At 36.0% G+C, this 16,878-nt stretch overlaps 1 protein-coding gene across 1 annotated transcript in view; it reads left to right on the top strand.

Annotated features, from left to right (window-relative positions):
• The window catches only part of USH2A (usherin), a 783,103-nt gene that overhangs the window by 575,130 nt on the left and 191,095 nt on the right, over positions 1 to 16,878 (top strand). Inside the window, exons 49-50 of the mRNA XM_082362477.1 lie at positions 4,731 to 4,952; positions 15,460 to 15,683. Coding sequence (XP_082218603.1) covers positions 4,731 to 4,952; positions 15,460 to 15,683 — 446 coding nt within the window. The remainder of the gene's footprint in view (positions 1 to 4,730; positions 4,953 to 15,459; positions 15,684 to 16,878) is intronic.

The following is a 16,878-nucleotide window of genomic DNA, read 5'->3' as shown; positions in this document are numbered from 1 at the left end:
TCCAAGGTTCATACATGTTGTAGCATGTGTCAGAATTTCCTTCCTATTTCAGGTTGAATAATATTCCATTTGTGTGTATATACAACGTTTTGTTTATCTGTTCATCTGTTGATGGATATTTGGGTTGTTTCCACCTTTTGGCTATTGTGAATAAGGCTGCTATAAACATTGTTGTACAATTATCCGTTCGAGTCCTTGCTTTCAATTTTTTTGGCTATATACCCAGAAGTGGAATTCCTATATCATATGGTAATTCTATGTTTAATTTTTTGAGGAACCGCCATAGTGTTTTCCACAGCAGCTGCACCAACAGCAATGCACAGGGTTCGAATTTGTCCACTTTCTTGCTAACTCTTGTTATTTTCTGTTTTTGTTTTGTTTTTTATAATAATCATAACTGGGTGTCAAGTGGTATCTCATTGTGGTTTTGATACACATTTCCCTAATAATTAATAATATTGAGCTTATTTGTGCTTATTGGTCATCTTCTTTAAAGAAATGTTTATATGTATCCTTTGCCCATTTTTTAATTAGATTGTTTGTGTTTTTGTTATTGAGTTGTAGAAGTTCTTTATACAGTCTGGATATTAATCCATTTTTAAATATGTGATTTGCAAATATTTTCTCCTGTGGGTCACAGTTTTAATCAGTTGATGGTGTCTTTAGATGCATAACACATTTTAATTTTGATAAAGTCCAAATCATCTATTTTTCTTATTGTTGCCTGTGCTTCTGGTGTCATATCCAAGAAATCATTGCCAAAACCAATGTCACTAGACTTTTCTCCTATGTTTTCTTCTAAAAAATTTATAGTTACAGCTTTTACATTTAGGTCTTAGATCCATTTTTATTTAATTTTTGTATATGGTATAAGGTATGGGTTCAACTTCATTCTTTCCATTTGGATATCCAGTTTTTCCAACAAATTTGGTCCTTTCCCTATTGAATGGTCTTGACATCCTTGTTGAAAATCATTTGATTATACACCCGAGGTTTTATTTCTGAGCTTTCTGTTCTATTCCATTGGTCTATATGTCTGTCTTCGTACTAGGATCACACTGTTTTGATTCCTGCAGCTTTATAATAAGTTTTTCTTTTTTTAACATCTTAATTGGAGTATAATTGCTTTACAATGGTGTGTTAGTTTCTGCTTTATAACAAAGTGAATCAGCTATACATACACCTATATCCCCATATCTCCTCCCTCTTGCATCTCCTTCCCACCCTCCCTATCCCACCCCTCTAGGTGGTCACAAAGTACTGAGCTGATCTCCCTGTGCTATGCAGCTGCTTCCCACTAGCTATCTATTTTACATTTGGTAGTATATATAAGTCCATATAATAAGTTTTGAAATCAGGAAGTGTGAGACCTCCAACTTTGTTCTTTTTTGAGATTGTTTTGCTAGTTGAGGTACCTGGAGATTCCATTTGAATATTAGGATGGATTTTTCTGTTTCTGCAAGAAGTATTGTTGGGATTTTGATAGCAATTGCATTGACTCTCTATGAGGCAGGAGATAGATGGGCCCCAGGCTGAACAGTTTCTCCCCTGTGGACAGAAACTCCATAATAGCAGAAACTCCATAAAAGCAGGATGGAGAAGGCTGGGCCCCACCCAGAAAAGATATAAAAGACCACATATTCCTCATTCTTGAAGTCAAGGAGACCTCCCCAACTACACATATGCAGAAAGGCTCCTTGGAGGTCAAAGCAGGACGGGGAGCCACCCCATAGTAAGTGATGTCAACTACCAGTAGGCCTCTTCACTAGAATCCATCTTGGCTAAGAGATGCTCACGCACACGTGGGAGGACCCTGAGATAAACCATATATGGACTCAGAACCAGGCAAAGCAAGATGAGTGGCCAAAGGAAACCCAGAAGAAATGCCCCATAAAAGTGATTCCAGCTACCACGAGGGGGAGACTCTGTCTCTCTCTGAGCCCTCCCATGTGTCTATCCACACGTACTGTACTCTTTTTCCTCCTAATAAAGCCTTTATTTGCTTCACTACTTTCCATCTCTATATGGAAATTCTTTTCGACACAGCTGACGGGCCAGGGCCTTGCCACTAGTCTAGTGGCTAGGATTCAGTGCTCTCACTGCTGTTGACCAACCTCAGTCTCTGGCCAGGAACTGAAATCCTGCTTCAAGCTGCTGAGTAGTATTGACATCTTAACAATATTAAGTCTTCTAATCCTTGAATATGGAATGCCCTTCTATTTATTTGACTCTTCTTTAATTTCTTTCAGCAGTTTGTAGTCTTCACTGCACATTTTCTTCACCTCCTTGATTAAGTTTATTCTTAAGTATTTTTACACTATTGTAAATGGAATTGTTTTTTAAATTTCCTTTTCTGATTTTTCATTTTTGTTTTTTATAGTGTATGAAAACAAGTGATTTTTGTATGTTGATTTTGTATCCTGCAACTCTGCTGAATTCTCTTATTAGTTCAAACGGGGTTTTGGGTGTGGAATCTTTAGGGTTTTATACACATGAGGTTATATTGTCCGTGAACAGAGATAATTTTACTACTTCCTTTTCAATATGGATGCCTTTTATTTCTTCTTCTTGCCAAATTGCTCTGGTTATACTTTCAATATTATGTTGAGTAGAAGTGGTTAAAATCAGCATTTTTGTCTTCTTCCTGATCTTAGAAAAAGAGCTTTCTTGAGTATAACATTGAGTATAATGTTAGTTGTGGGTTTTTCTCATATGCTCTTTATTATGTTGAGGTGTTTTCTTCTACTTCCAGTTTGTTAAATGTTTTTATAATAGAAAAGTGTTGAATTTTGTCAAATGCTTTTTCTGCACCGGTTGAGACAACCACGTGTTTTCCTTCATTCATTCTGTTAATGTGGTGTATTACATTGATTGATTTTTGTATGTTGAATTATCCTTGCATTCCAGGAATAAATCCCACTTGGTTATGTTGTATAATCCTTTTAATGTGCTAATGAATTGAATTCAGTGTGTTAGTATTTTGTTGAGAATTTTTGCATCAATATTTATAAGGGATATTGGTCTGTTGTTTTCTTTCCTTGATGTGTCTGGTTTTGTTATCAGGCTAATTCTGGCCTCATATATTGAGCTAAGAAGTATTTCTTCCTCTTCAATTTTTTGAAAGAATTTGAGGAGGATTGATGTTAACTTTTCTTTAAATTTTTGGTAGAATTCACCAGTGAAGCCGTCTGGTCCAGGACTTTTCTTTGCTAGGAGGTTTTGATTAGTGATTCAATTCTGTTACTAGTCATAGGTCTATTCAGATTTTCTATGTCTTCATGATTTAGTCTTGGTAGGTTGTAGTAATTTGTCCATTTCACCTAGTGGGCTGGGTTTTTGACCAATGAATTTTGGATAAGAAAGACCTCAGGGATAACTGCTAAGAGTTCTTGCCCTACTTTTGTACTCTTTCTGTATCTATCTGTAGTTAAATATTGTCCCATATTTTAAATATCATTTTGGTTAGCAGTTCATCTGGCTTTTACTAACCAAGTTTTGGCATATCCTATCTTCACAAGAGGATGAGCTAATTGACAGAGATCAGGGAGTCCACGACTATAAATCCCTGAGACAATCTTAAATTCTTCAGGGAACTTGTGCCTTTTCTTAAGAAGGTTTGGCAAGTCATTAACTAGATTATGTAAATCTTATCTAGACAGTGGTTTAAAGCTATAAAACCTGCCAGGTTGGCCATCATATTCACATACCTCATAAGATTTAATGAAGGGATAGTGTCCAGGGAGAAAGATATGTTTAAGAAGGGGCAGTGGAGGAAATAGAAGAGGGTCTCTTGAAGGTGTAAGAAGAAGAAGAGTAGTAAGGCAATAGGAGGAGAAGGTCAAGGTTCAAGGGGCTAGGAAGGCGTTGGTCATGAGATAGAGAGGAAAGATGAAGTTTGATTTTTACATCTTCCAAGTTCTTATTAGTCCTTTCTAAGATATCCTTAAGAAAAGCAATTAAAAATTTTTTTTGTCTTTTAGAAGCCGCTTCATACAAAAAAAAAAAAAAAATGACTACTGATATTTAGAATATTTGAACCCTTTGATCCCAAGGCACTAAGGCAAAAGATTATTCTATTCTTGTCTCAAGTTTCTCAGAATATCATATAAAGGGGAAATGTGGGTGGAACTACATCAGTGAAATGCAGTGTCTGCCATAGCTCAGCAAAATACTAGTATGCAGATTTGAATATAGTATATTTACCTCCTTTCATTTAATTAAGCTTTCCACTGAAAATCTTTTGTTTGGTTAAATAAATGTAGTTTGGTTAAAGAAATTATAATCAAAAGCAATACAGATTTATCAAGAATTGATTTCTGAGTCCATCCCACTTTCCAAAAAAAAAAAAAAAGTATATATATATATATATATATATATATATATATATATATATATATATACTAAATAGATAGAAAAGTATTTGTAGACAAACTTTTTTTGTAATGTCACTTAATCCATGTCACCAGACCTCATGTGCTCATGTATCAGGGGTCAGAGAGAAAATAGGCAACATAGCGTTGCCTCTAAGCTGACATAGACACGTGTTTATACACGTGTTTATACAACTTCAATGCAAACATTTTGAAGTGGTATTGAGATTTTGCAACTCCAGTATGACAATACCCTGTCAAGCAGTTGGCATCTGCAAGATCATTGTGCTAAAATTTAGTCGTGAGTCAAAGCATATTTTTTTAACTCATGCAATGACGGTTATTGTCCTAAATTGACAGGTGAAGTATGCTGTCCAGATGAACAGCACAACCGGGTTTCCACTGGCCTCGGCGACTCCTGCTGTGGCAGACTGCCATACTCCACCTCCGGAAACCAGATTTGCTGTGCTGGGAGGCTCCATGATGGCCATGGCCAGCAGTGCTGTGGTGGACAGATTGTGAGCAAAGATTTCGAGTGCTGCGGGGGAGAGGAACAGGGTGTGGTGTACAGTCGCCTTCCAGGTAAGGGAGCCTCATCTACCTTTCAGTAGAGGGGAAATCTCAGAAACAGAGAGATTGAGAAATTTGCCCTAGATATAAAACACATAAGTAATGACAGCTCACGTTAATTACATCTACTGTGACAAATAGCTACACATTGTCTAACAAAGAAAAATGTAATCTCACATTTTTTATGTGCATGTGATGCGTTTCATAAAAGCAGACCAAAACTGTTTCCTCTTGAAAAGTGTCATGTCTACCAAAAAGCAAACAAACACACAAACACATGAATGCATTGGTTCTGGACCAAGAAAATAATTCATAGCAATACTGAGAGTATACAAATTATTATTGATGATGTTGTGCCATAATTCTTTTACTCCTTTATTTTTCTATAGCTATTAAATTAGCATTAATATTAATAGCAATCATTATCATTAAATGAGTACTTACTATCTAGGAGGTACTATGCCCAATGTTTTATACATTATTCCGTCAATTAATCTGTACAAAATAGGTACTATTATTATTCACATGTTTAAAATGAGGAAGCTGAGGCACAGAGATTAGACACATGCTCAAGATTACACAGTTAGTCAGATCTAGATTTGGGGGTGCCAAAATCTATAAAATTTGGGAGATACTTTTTAAGAAAATAAAACCAAATGATGAAGACAAGATAAAATATAAATATTTATTTATAAGGGGAAAATAAATGACAAGAATTATACATGTAAAAAGATAAACCTGGCAGATTCCACTAACATAAAAATAGTATATTTGGATTATATAACTTCTGACATCCCTCTATATTTTTTTCCCTGACATGTTTAACTGACACCCTTGGTCACCTCTTCATACAGCCATGGCTTTGTACTATAATTATCTGTAGAGAGAATAGAAAGATAATTCATTCTTTCCTGTCACATAGTTAATCAAAAAATTTTTTTAATTATTTAAAGTTTAGAAAAGTGACTTAAATCTTCACAACTCATTATTATAATATTTTGGAAATGTAGATTATTTTCAAATTTGGAGAAATATCTACAAAGGGTTTTTTAAGATTTTAGGGCATTTTAAGTTTTCTTGTCTTAAGGTGATTTGCAGTGACTTGTCTTAAATATTTGTTGAATTGACAGCATCAATACCAGTTTTCATGGATATCCTTATTGTATGACTGAATTTAAGTTGTATTTTATCATAGATGCCACTATTTTATCTACAAATCAGTAAGAAGTTTAGATTTTTCCAATATGAGTTACTTCTTTTCATAATTTATATTATCAAAGTAATCATATTTTTTATGCATTGCTTCGATCCTAGATCCATCATTTTCTTTTAATAGTTTCCTACTTTGAGTATGATTTGAAATTTATTTTGTTACAATTCTCTTCTTGATGTCAGAATATTTCAGTTGATTTCATTTTTCATTTTTACAGCTTTTATTTCATATTATATTAATTTTTCTATCTGATCTTTTTCTTTAAACCGTCCCTTTATATGCATACAAATTAAGAGTCTGTAATTTCTCCCATTTCTTATCTTTCCAGATTGCAGTGAAAATGACATATTTAAGCCTTAACAACTTTTTTATGAAAGTGGCTGAAATCATATAAATTTAGCTACTGAACCCAAACTAAATATTCCCCAGACTCAACTTCCCCTTAGTTTGAGTTCATAAATGTCCATGGTTACCCTAATCTCAATCAGTATGTGGACATGTATGACAGAGGACAAGTTAAAAGGGCAAGGGATAGTGGCCATAACAAATTGTAGTTAAATATTATACATTCACAAATTTTATAAAAATATATCCATGCTTGCCTTGGAAGGGGCTCATGCAAGCAAAAGGCCTTGAAGATCAATTTTCCTGAGCATCAAGATAAATCTACCCCTGCAACTAGTATGCATTGGAATTCCAGTCCCTCCAAGTTAAGACTTCAGGACATCATAATATCTTGATGGAGATGAACCATGAACTCTCTGCTGTCTTTCTTTAATTTCTTCTCTTTTTAAAAACCATCAAAGAGTTATCCATAATACAAGTAACAATTATTTAAATTATTATAGTGTTATTGTTAAATACCATGTTCTTGTACACATTCTCTTCTGTGTAAAATTCTGATGGGGAATTCCCTGGAGGTCCAGTGGTTAGGACTCCATGCTTTCACTGCCGAGGGCGCGGGTTCAATCCCTGGTCGGGGAACTAAGATCCCGCAAGACACACAGCATGGTCAAAAGTAAAATAGTAAAATAGTAAAATAAAGTAAGTTCTGATGAAAACTATTAAGAAGAGCACTTCAATAATGAAACTAAATAATCAAAACATATTAAAAGTATCAATCCTGGGTGTACCAGAATCTTGTGCCTTAATAAGCATACTAGACTCTCAGTATTTTGATAGCCCTTAAATAAGGAAGAAATGCCAAATTAAGTTATTCGTAACTAAATTTCAATCCTCCCAGTGTGAGAAAAATTCATCTCCTTCTTTGAGTCAAAAAAAATACCTGATTTCTAGTTTCTTATTTTATCTTTGTACGACCATCAAGTGTATTTCCAAGGCACTTACTATTCTGTGAAGCTATAAATCACCTCTCTGGATCCACACTGTATCCATCTTATGCATTTTTTAATCCAACCCAGTAGGACATATTTAACGGAAGATTTTAATGTATATACTGTCAAAGTGGTTGATAGTCCCATGTCATTATGTTGATCTCCATCAACTGTCCAGAAAATAGTAAGAGTGGCTAGTTGTCCTATATACAACAGAATTAGATTTCAATTATGACATTTTCATTGACCTAAGGAATTTAAGGATTATCTCCAAGAAATGGCACAGGGCACCTGGATCTGTACTATAAGGTAACAAGAAAGTTGAGTTTGCCAGGTAAGACCAAAAAAACAAAAACAAACAGCAAAAACCAACCTCCCAAGATCTTCTTAAAAATGAATGATGTATTAAATCATATAATACACAAGTGTCTGGTATAGACACATAAGTCATTTCAGAAATATCCCCTATGGATTGTAGACATAAAAGGTTAGTATTCTAAAGATAACCAAAGTCCAGTCAAGAAATCCAGCTCAGTGTTTCCTGAACGCTGCTTATTGGCTAGAAGATGTATACAAGGAGAAGGAGACAAATTACAACAACAAAACGTAGGCAACATTCCATGTTCACTATTTGCCAAGCTGAGTTCTGTGTACTTCACACACATTAACACATTTAAACCTCACAGCAACCCTATGAGGTAGGTACTATTATTATCTCCATTTTACAGATGAGGAAACAGAAGTACAGAAGTTAAAAACTTTTTCCAGATCACACATCTAGTAAGTGGCTGTTTTACTTTAGGTAACACTGTTACTGTAAATGAACCTCAAAATATATAAAGGCTCAAAGATAATAGAGGTTCATTTCTTTCCCATATAATAGTATTGTGGTGTGAACATATCTTCAGGGTAAGATCTCTTTCCCACAGTCATTCTGGCTGTTGGAAGTGCTGTCATTTTCAACAGGTAGCTTCTCGGGTCACCTGGGAGTTGTCTGCAGTCAGAAGAAAAAAAGAGTATGAAATAACAGGTATGGGTATGTTTGTTTGTTTGTTTGTTTTTTGGCCAGGTCTAGAAATAGCAAATAGTTTTATTAACATTTCATTGACTGGAACTCAGCTATCTATCGATACCTAAATGCAAGGGAGTCTGGGAGATCTGCCCATGAATTTCTTGCCACTGTGACTAAGAAGAGTTTCTAACTCCATTCATAGAGTCCATGCTCTTAACCTTCCTGAGCATTCTGATACCTGAACAAGCATTGGATACTCTCCAACCCCAACCATATCAATGTTTATCAAGTCTGATGAACAGGCCCAGTATAACTACCAAGTTGCCAACATTTTCTGATGACCAGAAAAAAATGAGACATTGACTACACATCACAAGTGTGCCCAAGTTAGAAGAAAAGGTGCTGTGTATGTGTGCTAAGCTCTAAGGCAGTGACTTTTAAAGTATGGCTCGGGGATTTCTGAGGGTCTCTAAGACCTCTGGTGGTGTCTATGACAACAAAACTATTTTCACAAGAATACTGAACTATTATACGCCTTTTTCACTGTCATTCTCTCATAAGTATACAGTGGAGTTTTCCAGAGGTTACATGACATGTAATATTGCAACAGATTTTTTTTAATTGAAGTATAGTTGATGTACAATATTATATAAGTTATAGGTGTACAGTATCATGATTCACAATTTTTACAGGTTGTATTCCATTTATAGTTACTATAAAATATTGGCTATATTACCTGTGCTGTAAAATCTATCCTTGTAGCTTATTTATTTTATATATAGTAGTTTGTACCTCTTAATCCCCTACCCCTACTTCGTTCCTCCTCCCTTCCCTTTCCCCACTGGTAACCACTAATTTGTTCTCTATATCTGTGAGTCTGCTTCTTTCTTGTTGTATAGTCACAAGTTTGTTGTATTTTTTTAGATTCCACATATAAATGATAACATACAATATTTGTCTTTCTCTGTCTGATTTATTTAGCTTAACATAATGCCCTCCAAGTCCATCCGTGTTGCCGCAAATGGCAAAATTTTCGTTCTTTTTTATGGCTGTGTAGTATTCCATTGTATATCTACCACATTTTCTTTATCCATTCATCTGTTGATGGGCGTTTAGGTTGCTTCCATGATATTGCAATAGTTGAATGCAGAAGCAGATAGGAGAATTCAGTTACTTTTATTAAGCTAGACATTAAAGGGGCTTGCAAAAATATAAACAATGTCATTCTTCTCACTAATTTTTCTCAGTTTGGAAATATGTTTATTTTTTCATAAATATGTATGTTAGCATGTTGTATATTTATCATTATTTTAAATGAATTAATGAATATCTATTTCAAACATTTCAGTTTTAGGCTCTAACCTAGTAAATATCAACAAATCTTACCCATATAAACAAAAGCTATTTGGGGTCCTCAATTATTTGTGAAAGTATAAAAGGGTCCTGGCACCAAACTTTGAGACCCACTGCTTTAAGGCTTAGTAATCAGGTCTGCTAGAAATTCATGGCCATTAGTTAGTTATCCTGTACTATGACTAACCAGTTGAGTAACTCTCCTTTAGATGTGTTAGCTAAAAACAGGTCCATTAAAGATAGAACCATGGTCATGGAGTAGTGGGGATGCAAAAGTGCTGCCCCCCCCATACCGTAATGAGTCAGAGTTTGAAAACAGAAGTAAACTGTCTCATTTTAGCATTGTTGCTCATCTGTTGCTTTTTTTAAGTCAACTGCCATATTCCTTCATTCAATAAACATGTACCATGTAGCGACTATATTCGAAATATCATTCTTAGTGCTTTGTGAGTGTAAAAATGCCTAAGATTCCATTTTTATCCTTAAGGACTTGCAATCTAATCAAGGAGAAAAGTACCTGTAAGGTTAAACACAGGCATAAGAGAGGGATGAATACAAGCATAATCTTAAGACTGAGTGATCACTCCAGCCAAGATGATGAAGAAAGCTAAACCACTGATTGGAACCGCAAACAATGAGCAGGATTTTGAGACACGTGGATGGAAGAAGGACGTTTCAGCTAAAGGGCATGGTTTGAGCTGAAGTGTGAAATTAACAGCCTGCAAAGCATGTCTAGGTAGGAGTGAGCAGTTGGGTTGACTGGAGGAAGATGCCGTGTGTAAGGAAATAGAGGGAGATAAAGCTGAGAAGCCGAAAGGATTTGAACATTATTTGGTACTCAGGGAATAGTCAATGCGATGATGAGAACAGTGATTTAAGGAGATAAATTAGATTTGGGTGGCAGAGTGGATGTGAAGGAGAAGGCAAGATAAGTCAGTTAAAACTCTTGCCAGAAGTGCCTGTTCTAAGAAACGGAATAGAGGTCACTGTCCTCTAGGACAAAGGCTTTTAATCTTTTGGAGGTCGTACACTCCTGGTAGAATCTTTTGAAAGTTACAAACCCTCACTTCAAATAATAATATGTAGGATACACACAAAAATTTTTTTGCCATTTCATACGCCCTTGAAGTCCGTCCATGGGCCCAAATTTTAGAATCACTGGTGTACTTCAATATGATATACGTGCTAGCCAACTATTTCCTAAGCAAGCTGTGCCATCCCTCAATTCCTGTGAATCAAAATTAGCTCCAGAGTTTCCCCTGACCTTCAACAGTTCCACCAACTCTGGTAATCATGGCGGACTGAAAGAATGAGCCTTTTAAAAAGGAAAAAAAAAAATCTCTTTTTAGTCTCTTGACCTCCCTGCAGGTTTCACTGAAAGCAGACACGTTCCACATGTCTTTTTCCTCTCCCTGTTGCCTCTCCCTCCTGTCGCCCCCTAATGATTGTGACCTTAGTGACCTTCCAGAATATCCATATGGCCCTTTCTTTCCTCGACCTAGCAACACCATACCTGCTGCTTGAGGGTTTGGATCTCATAATATTGTTCCTAAGGCTGGCCTCTCTCCCTGTCTGGCATTGTGTGCCTGCCACGACACCGGGCTGGCTCGTAAAACATCTCTTTATGTACTTTATTACTTAAACTCTTTTATTTGCCTGCAGGAACCCTTTAACAAAATCACATTGAATTGACTTTCTCACACCAAATCAAATCTCCCTGGTCCCAGTTCAGTTGTCTTTGTCAATATGTATTTTATAAATGGAGTGAATTAACAGATGCTGTTGGAACAGAAGTGCTGGAGTAGCATTTATGTTTTTAGTGCTCTCTCTGGGCAGATGAGTTGTGTAGGAGTGTTACACAGGTACCTCGGGATGAAAGTCATGCTTGTCATTTCAGTGGATATGTATTCTTAACCATTTTCTTTGAATATATTTTAAACCTCTTTATTACTCTTTTTATTCGTAGTGTTTGCTTATATGGTTTTATCATTTGTGCCATCAATCTTAGATTGGACTTGATTATACCCCTTCATATTAAAAGATGAAACTTAAAGCCTCTCTATCAGGCAAAGAGGACAGGATTTTCTGTTAGCCATGAGGAACTAATCATGACATACCTTTGGAACATATTGCTTTATTTCTATTATCTGTGTTCTCCATGCAACCTTGGATATGAAACTCTGGGTTGAAACTGTTCTAGAATAAAGTACTGACTTTCCATGTCCTAGACTCTGACATCAGTCAAATGAATGACTACCCCTGTTACATAAGATGGAATCTGGGGACTTTGCAGAGAGGAAAATACATCATAGAAATCCATTGTGTAAGATGTGTATTGAAAGATTTCCCAGGAAGATTTCCATATGACATAATGACCTTTTGAGACGTGTAATGTATAAATGCTATAAAATACATTGCAATGATCTGGGGAACATTTTTACCCTACCCTGTCTCAGTTTTGTGGTGGTAGCCATAGAGCCAGCTGCTAGTGAAGACAAGATGCATTTCTTTTCTTTCATGCTCTGCCATCAACTTTATGTTTGTCCTGAGAATGACTAATCACAAACCTGTTTTTTTTTACATTCTTCCAGGCCTGAAGTATAATTCCTTGGCTTAAAATGTGGTCCCCATGGTCAATCCCAGAGTTCCACAATGATTTGTCATATTCTAGACTCTGTTTTTTATGACTGTACTATTTTTAACTCAAAAGCATGATAATTCTTGGATAACTCTTAGGAAAATGGCACACTTGTTGTACAGAATTAGCAATTTAGAAATTCATCAGCACTGTATGTTTATAAATGCTCTCCTTTCAGCCATGGACATTAATTAAGTGTTAGTAACATATTGGAAGTATTCATAACATTATGAGTAAAAAAATTCTTTCCTTCACTCTTTTCTCAGTTGTATCCAATGCAACGGAAGCTATCCTTTGGATATATGCACTGTTTGGAAAGACAATATAGGCTGTTTGATCTCAGAAATAAATATCTAATAGTTCAGTGCATACACTACCCCTTTAATAACATCTGCATCTTGTTCAAAGAGAATCTCCTCCTTTGTACAAATTTAATGAAGAGCCTCTGGAAGTGTAGATCAATCCATCAATAATACATGACCCATTTTGGTTTTCTTTGGGCATATTTAAAACTGTGATTTCTGTGTGTCAAAGTTCAAAAGTCAAGTGCTCCATGTGATAAATTAGGTAGGGTCAAAAGTTATTGCAATGCAGTTTCAGAAGATTGTCTGTCTCTGAATTTGCAGCTCATTCATGCTGAAGTGATGCACTATGGGAATTACTACCAAGCTCTGCTCGGCAACATCTGCTCTCCCTAAGTGAGTTAGTGCACGTCAGACATCTTTATGTCAGAATATTGCAGTGATGGATGCAGTCTTCAGAAAATGCTGCATAAAAATCTGGTGTGCCGTTCTGGCCATTAAGTGAAATTACTATTTAAATTAATGGCACTGTCACAGTTTATCTGTGCAAAGAATGAACGCTGATTAGGGTATTAAGTAATTAGCAATTTATCACACTGGAACAAGGTTGATAATAATTAAAGAAGTAATGGTTTACCAAAGAAACTAGAAAGGGAGTCACTTCTTGTTATGTGAGTGAAATCTTGGCTTTAAATTTTAATTCGGTGAAACAAAGATGAAGCTCTTTGTGAAAGAAAGCATCCTTTTTTTCTAGTGTAAAAACAGTTCATTATCAAAATTTTAGTTGACCTGTCAAAAGTCCCTCAGAACGATCAGATGGCTGATTAGGAGTTTGGAATTAGGTCAATGTCTGCATTTTGATTTTATACTTAAAGCATGGTGAGACCGTAAAGTAATTTGGGAGTAGAGGTGGAGAATGTATTCTGCTCCCTAAAGGGCCAGTTTTCAGATTTTGATTGCTCTTTAAAATAGAAACATGAATTATTTTAAGAAAACTGCTGGAGAAAAAAAAAAAATGACAGCAAAGAATCCAAGGTTGTAATTAAATGTCTGATCAGAAAGCAGCAGAAAAAAAAATGCCCAAACAATATAAAACTTGAAGCTGTGGATTTTTCTTTTTAGTGTGTGTGTGTGTGTGTGTGTGAGACAGTGTGTGAATTTTACCCATCATAATCAAGACTCAGACTACAATGATAGCCCTGCTGTGTGTACCTATTTGAAAGAACTTCCCCTGGAAATGTGAATACAACTAAAATTATTAATAAAGCACCAAAGAAAACAGTTTACTTTTAAGCCAATTACTTTGAACAGTTATCACCTTTAAACATGATGTCGAAATGCAGTTATGATCAATGTATATCATTAATCATAAATACAAAATTTTTAATATTGAGAGAGATGTTTTTAAAGTTGAAAGATCAATGAGAGTGTTCTTTGGAGTCATGTGTGGATAAACATCTTTCTTAAGGCATGTGGCAAGTCAGTGTCTACTTTCAATGATTTTTTTTATAAACTGGAAAGCACTTAAAACTCATTGGTCTATTATTAGGAGTGTCTTTCATAATGTAGCTGTTTGTACAGGACCAGATTGAGCAATTCGGGACCCCAGGGCCCTTTGCAGTTGAGGTTCTTTACGTTATCAGTTGGGACTAATAATAAATAAACAAAATTCTAATGAAAATAAATCATTCATCACATTGCGCTGCTATATAACTGGATATAAATTCTATTCTGATAGCCCTGTGACATGGGGTATAGGCATCTTAATTTCTAGCTTAATCTGACTCTAGTACATTGTTTATTTATTCAGCCTTTTATGTCTATATTTCTGCTGTGTCTCTTCTATGGCAAGATCTAAATGATGTGAACACAAGCAGTTACACTGAATCGGGTGGGAGAAAGGAGGCTGTTTGGTATCTCAGGCACACCTGTCTTTCATCGAGAAGTGGAGATCAATGATCCTCCCTGCAAGGTCTTTTGGCCACCACCCCAACCTCTTAGCCACGTCCAGTGATGGGTCTAGGGCAGCTCGAAGAATGGTGGCCAAATGGTTCACCTGATCAGTGAGTGCACTCAACTGGTTTTGAATACAAATCTATCTCATGACCAAAGAATGGTTACAGTTGCTGCTGGATTCACAAGAATCAAATATCTGTATCTTAGACAAAGGCAGGCAGAAACTTACAAGATGCTTGTGCAAAGTCTCCAGTTCTAGGATGGTGCTACCTCTCCACTGTCTAGCCTCTTATCCCAGAGTGCTTGGGTGACCTCTTCTCCCTTGTGAATTTCTAAAGATTTCTTCTGAGTTCCTGTGGTTTAACTACCCCTTCTTCTGCAACAAGATGTTATCATTACAAAATGGGCAGGCAGTTCTCATGACAGAAATCAGATCATTTTTTATGGCGCTTAGGAGAAATTTGGCCCCCTGCTGAATGATTTTAGAACACTTCCTCTTGTGTGTTCTTTACCTAATTAGTGTCTACTGCTCTTGGTCAGAAGGACCCCTCACTGTACATTTAAGTCACCTTGGTAGGGAAATGCTACCTGAGCTATCGTACCGCTTCAGGAACTGCCTGAGTCTGACATTTTTATACCAAACTTTATAGCAGCCTCAGTTTTCTTCTCTTTTTTTATTTCATATTCATATATAACATTTTATTGTTGCAGGGATGTTCTGTTGTGGGCAGGATTATATGAATATGTCAGATACCATATGCTGCTCAGCTTCCAGTGGAGAGTCTAAAGCACACGTTAAAAAGAATGACCCAGTGCCAGTAAAATGCTGTGAGACTGAACTTATTCCAAAGAGCCAGAAATGCTGTAATGGAGTTGGATATAATCCTTTGAAATATGTTTGCTCTGACAAGATTTCAACTGGAATGATGATGAAGGTAATTGATAGAAAACCTCTCGGGCTGATTTGACAATGGAAAGAGAAATACATTGTTCATAACTATTTTTCTAAAATAGGAATATAAAAACTCCTGTGTGCATTATTCATTTTCACATTACATCCATATTAATACCAAATGAGTTCGCTATGATTGATGTTATTGCAATGAATTCTAAAGGAATTAATAATGATTAGCTGTTCTCAGGAAGCTTTACCAGCACTTCAGATTAGTGCAGACAGAAAGTCTGAGCCGGCATGTTGCTGTGGAGGGAGATGAAGGGAAATTCAGCTTCTTTTCTCTAGCCCCCCAACCATAGGCCATCACTTTCCTTTCATAGAGAACTTACATACAGCAGATTCACTTCACTGTGTTTCTATCATATTCCTTAAGACAGTGCAAGATCAGCAAAAGCCAGCCAACCACAGAAATGAATAGGCCTGTGGGTGCATCATTTATGTGTGTACGTTGAGATGCTCCACATACAGCCATGCCATGTTTGTTAGCATTAAACTTGACCCAGCAATCTAGAAACCTACCAGTTTAAGGAAAGGATTATGGGCATTTAAAAAACAAACACCCTACTATGTTTGGTAGTAATTTGTCACTAAGAGATGGCTAAAAATCGGTGCTTTGGTCACAGACAATAGAAGAGCTCTTGCTGAGTGAGGCAACTACACAATCATTGTGTGGATGTCATGGTCTGTCGAATGGTCCATAAGTCTTGAGATTTTTAAGGCCCCAGCAAGCGATTTGTGGCAACGAATATTAAGATATGTATAACCGAATCACTTTGCTGTACACCTGAAACTAACACAACATTGTAAATCAACCATACTCCAATAAAATTAAAATTTAAAAAAAGAAAGGAAAAAACAGATAACACATAAAATTGTTGAAGAGAGTAGGTACTTCATGAAGCGAATAACCATACAAAACACCCAACAAAAGTAGTAAGGTTTTGTCTACAAAATTTTTTAAGAATCGATTTGATTTGAACACAACCGTAGTCAGTTCTATGAAAGAAATCTATCCAACACTATGTTCCAAAATTTATTCCAGGCCAGTGTTTTCAGAAGTTTTGACTAGGACATTTTTCTTCAATACTTAGTATTTTTTGGTCTTAAAGAGCTGGTGATGTTGCAAGAACGTGCCTTTAAAATAACGAGTTAGGAAGCATCTATATAAAAAACTC

The sequence above is a fragment of the Balaenoptera borealis genome (assembly GCF_965194805.1).
Source record: "Balaenoptera borealis genome assembly, chromosome: 1".
Classification (NCBI taxonomy): Eukaryota; Metazoa; Chordata; class Mammalia; order Artiodactyla; family Balaenopteridae; genus Balaenoptera; species Balaenoptera borealis.
Note: the sequence above shows the minus strand (reverse complement) of the source record. Positions and strands in the feature narration are given on the sequence as shown.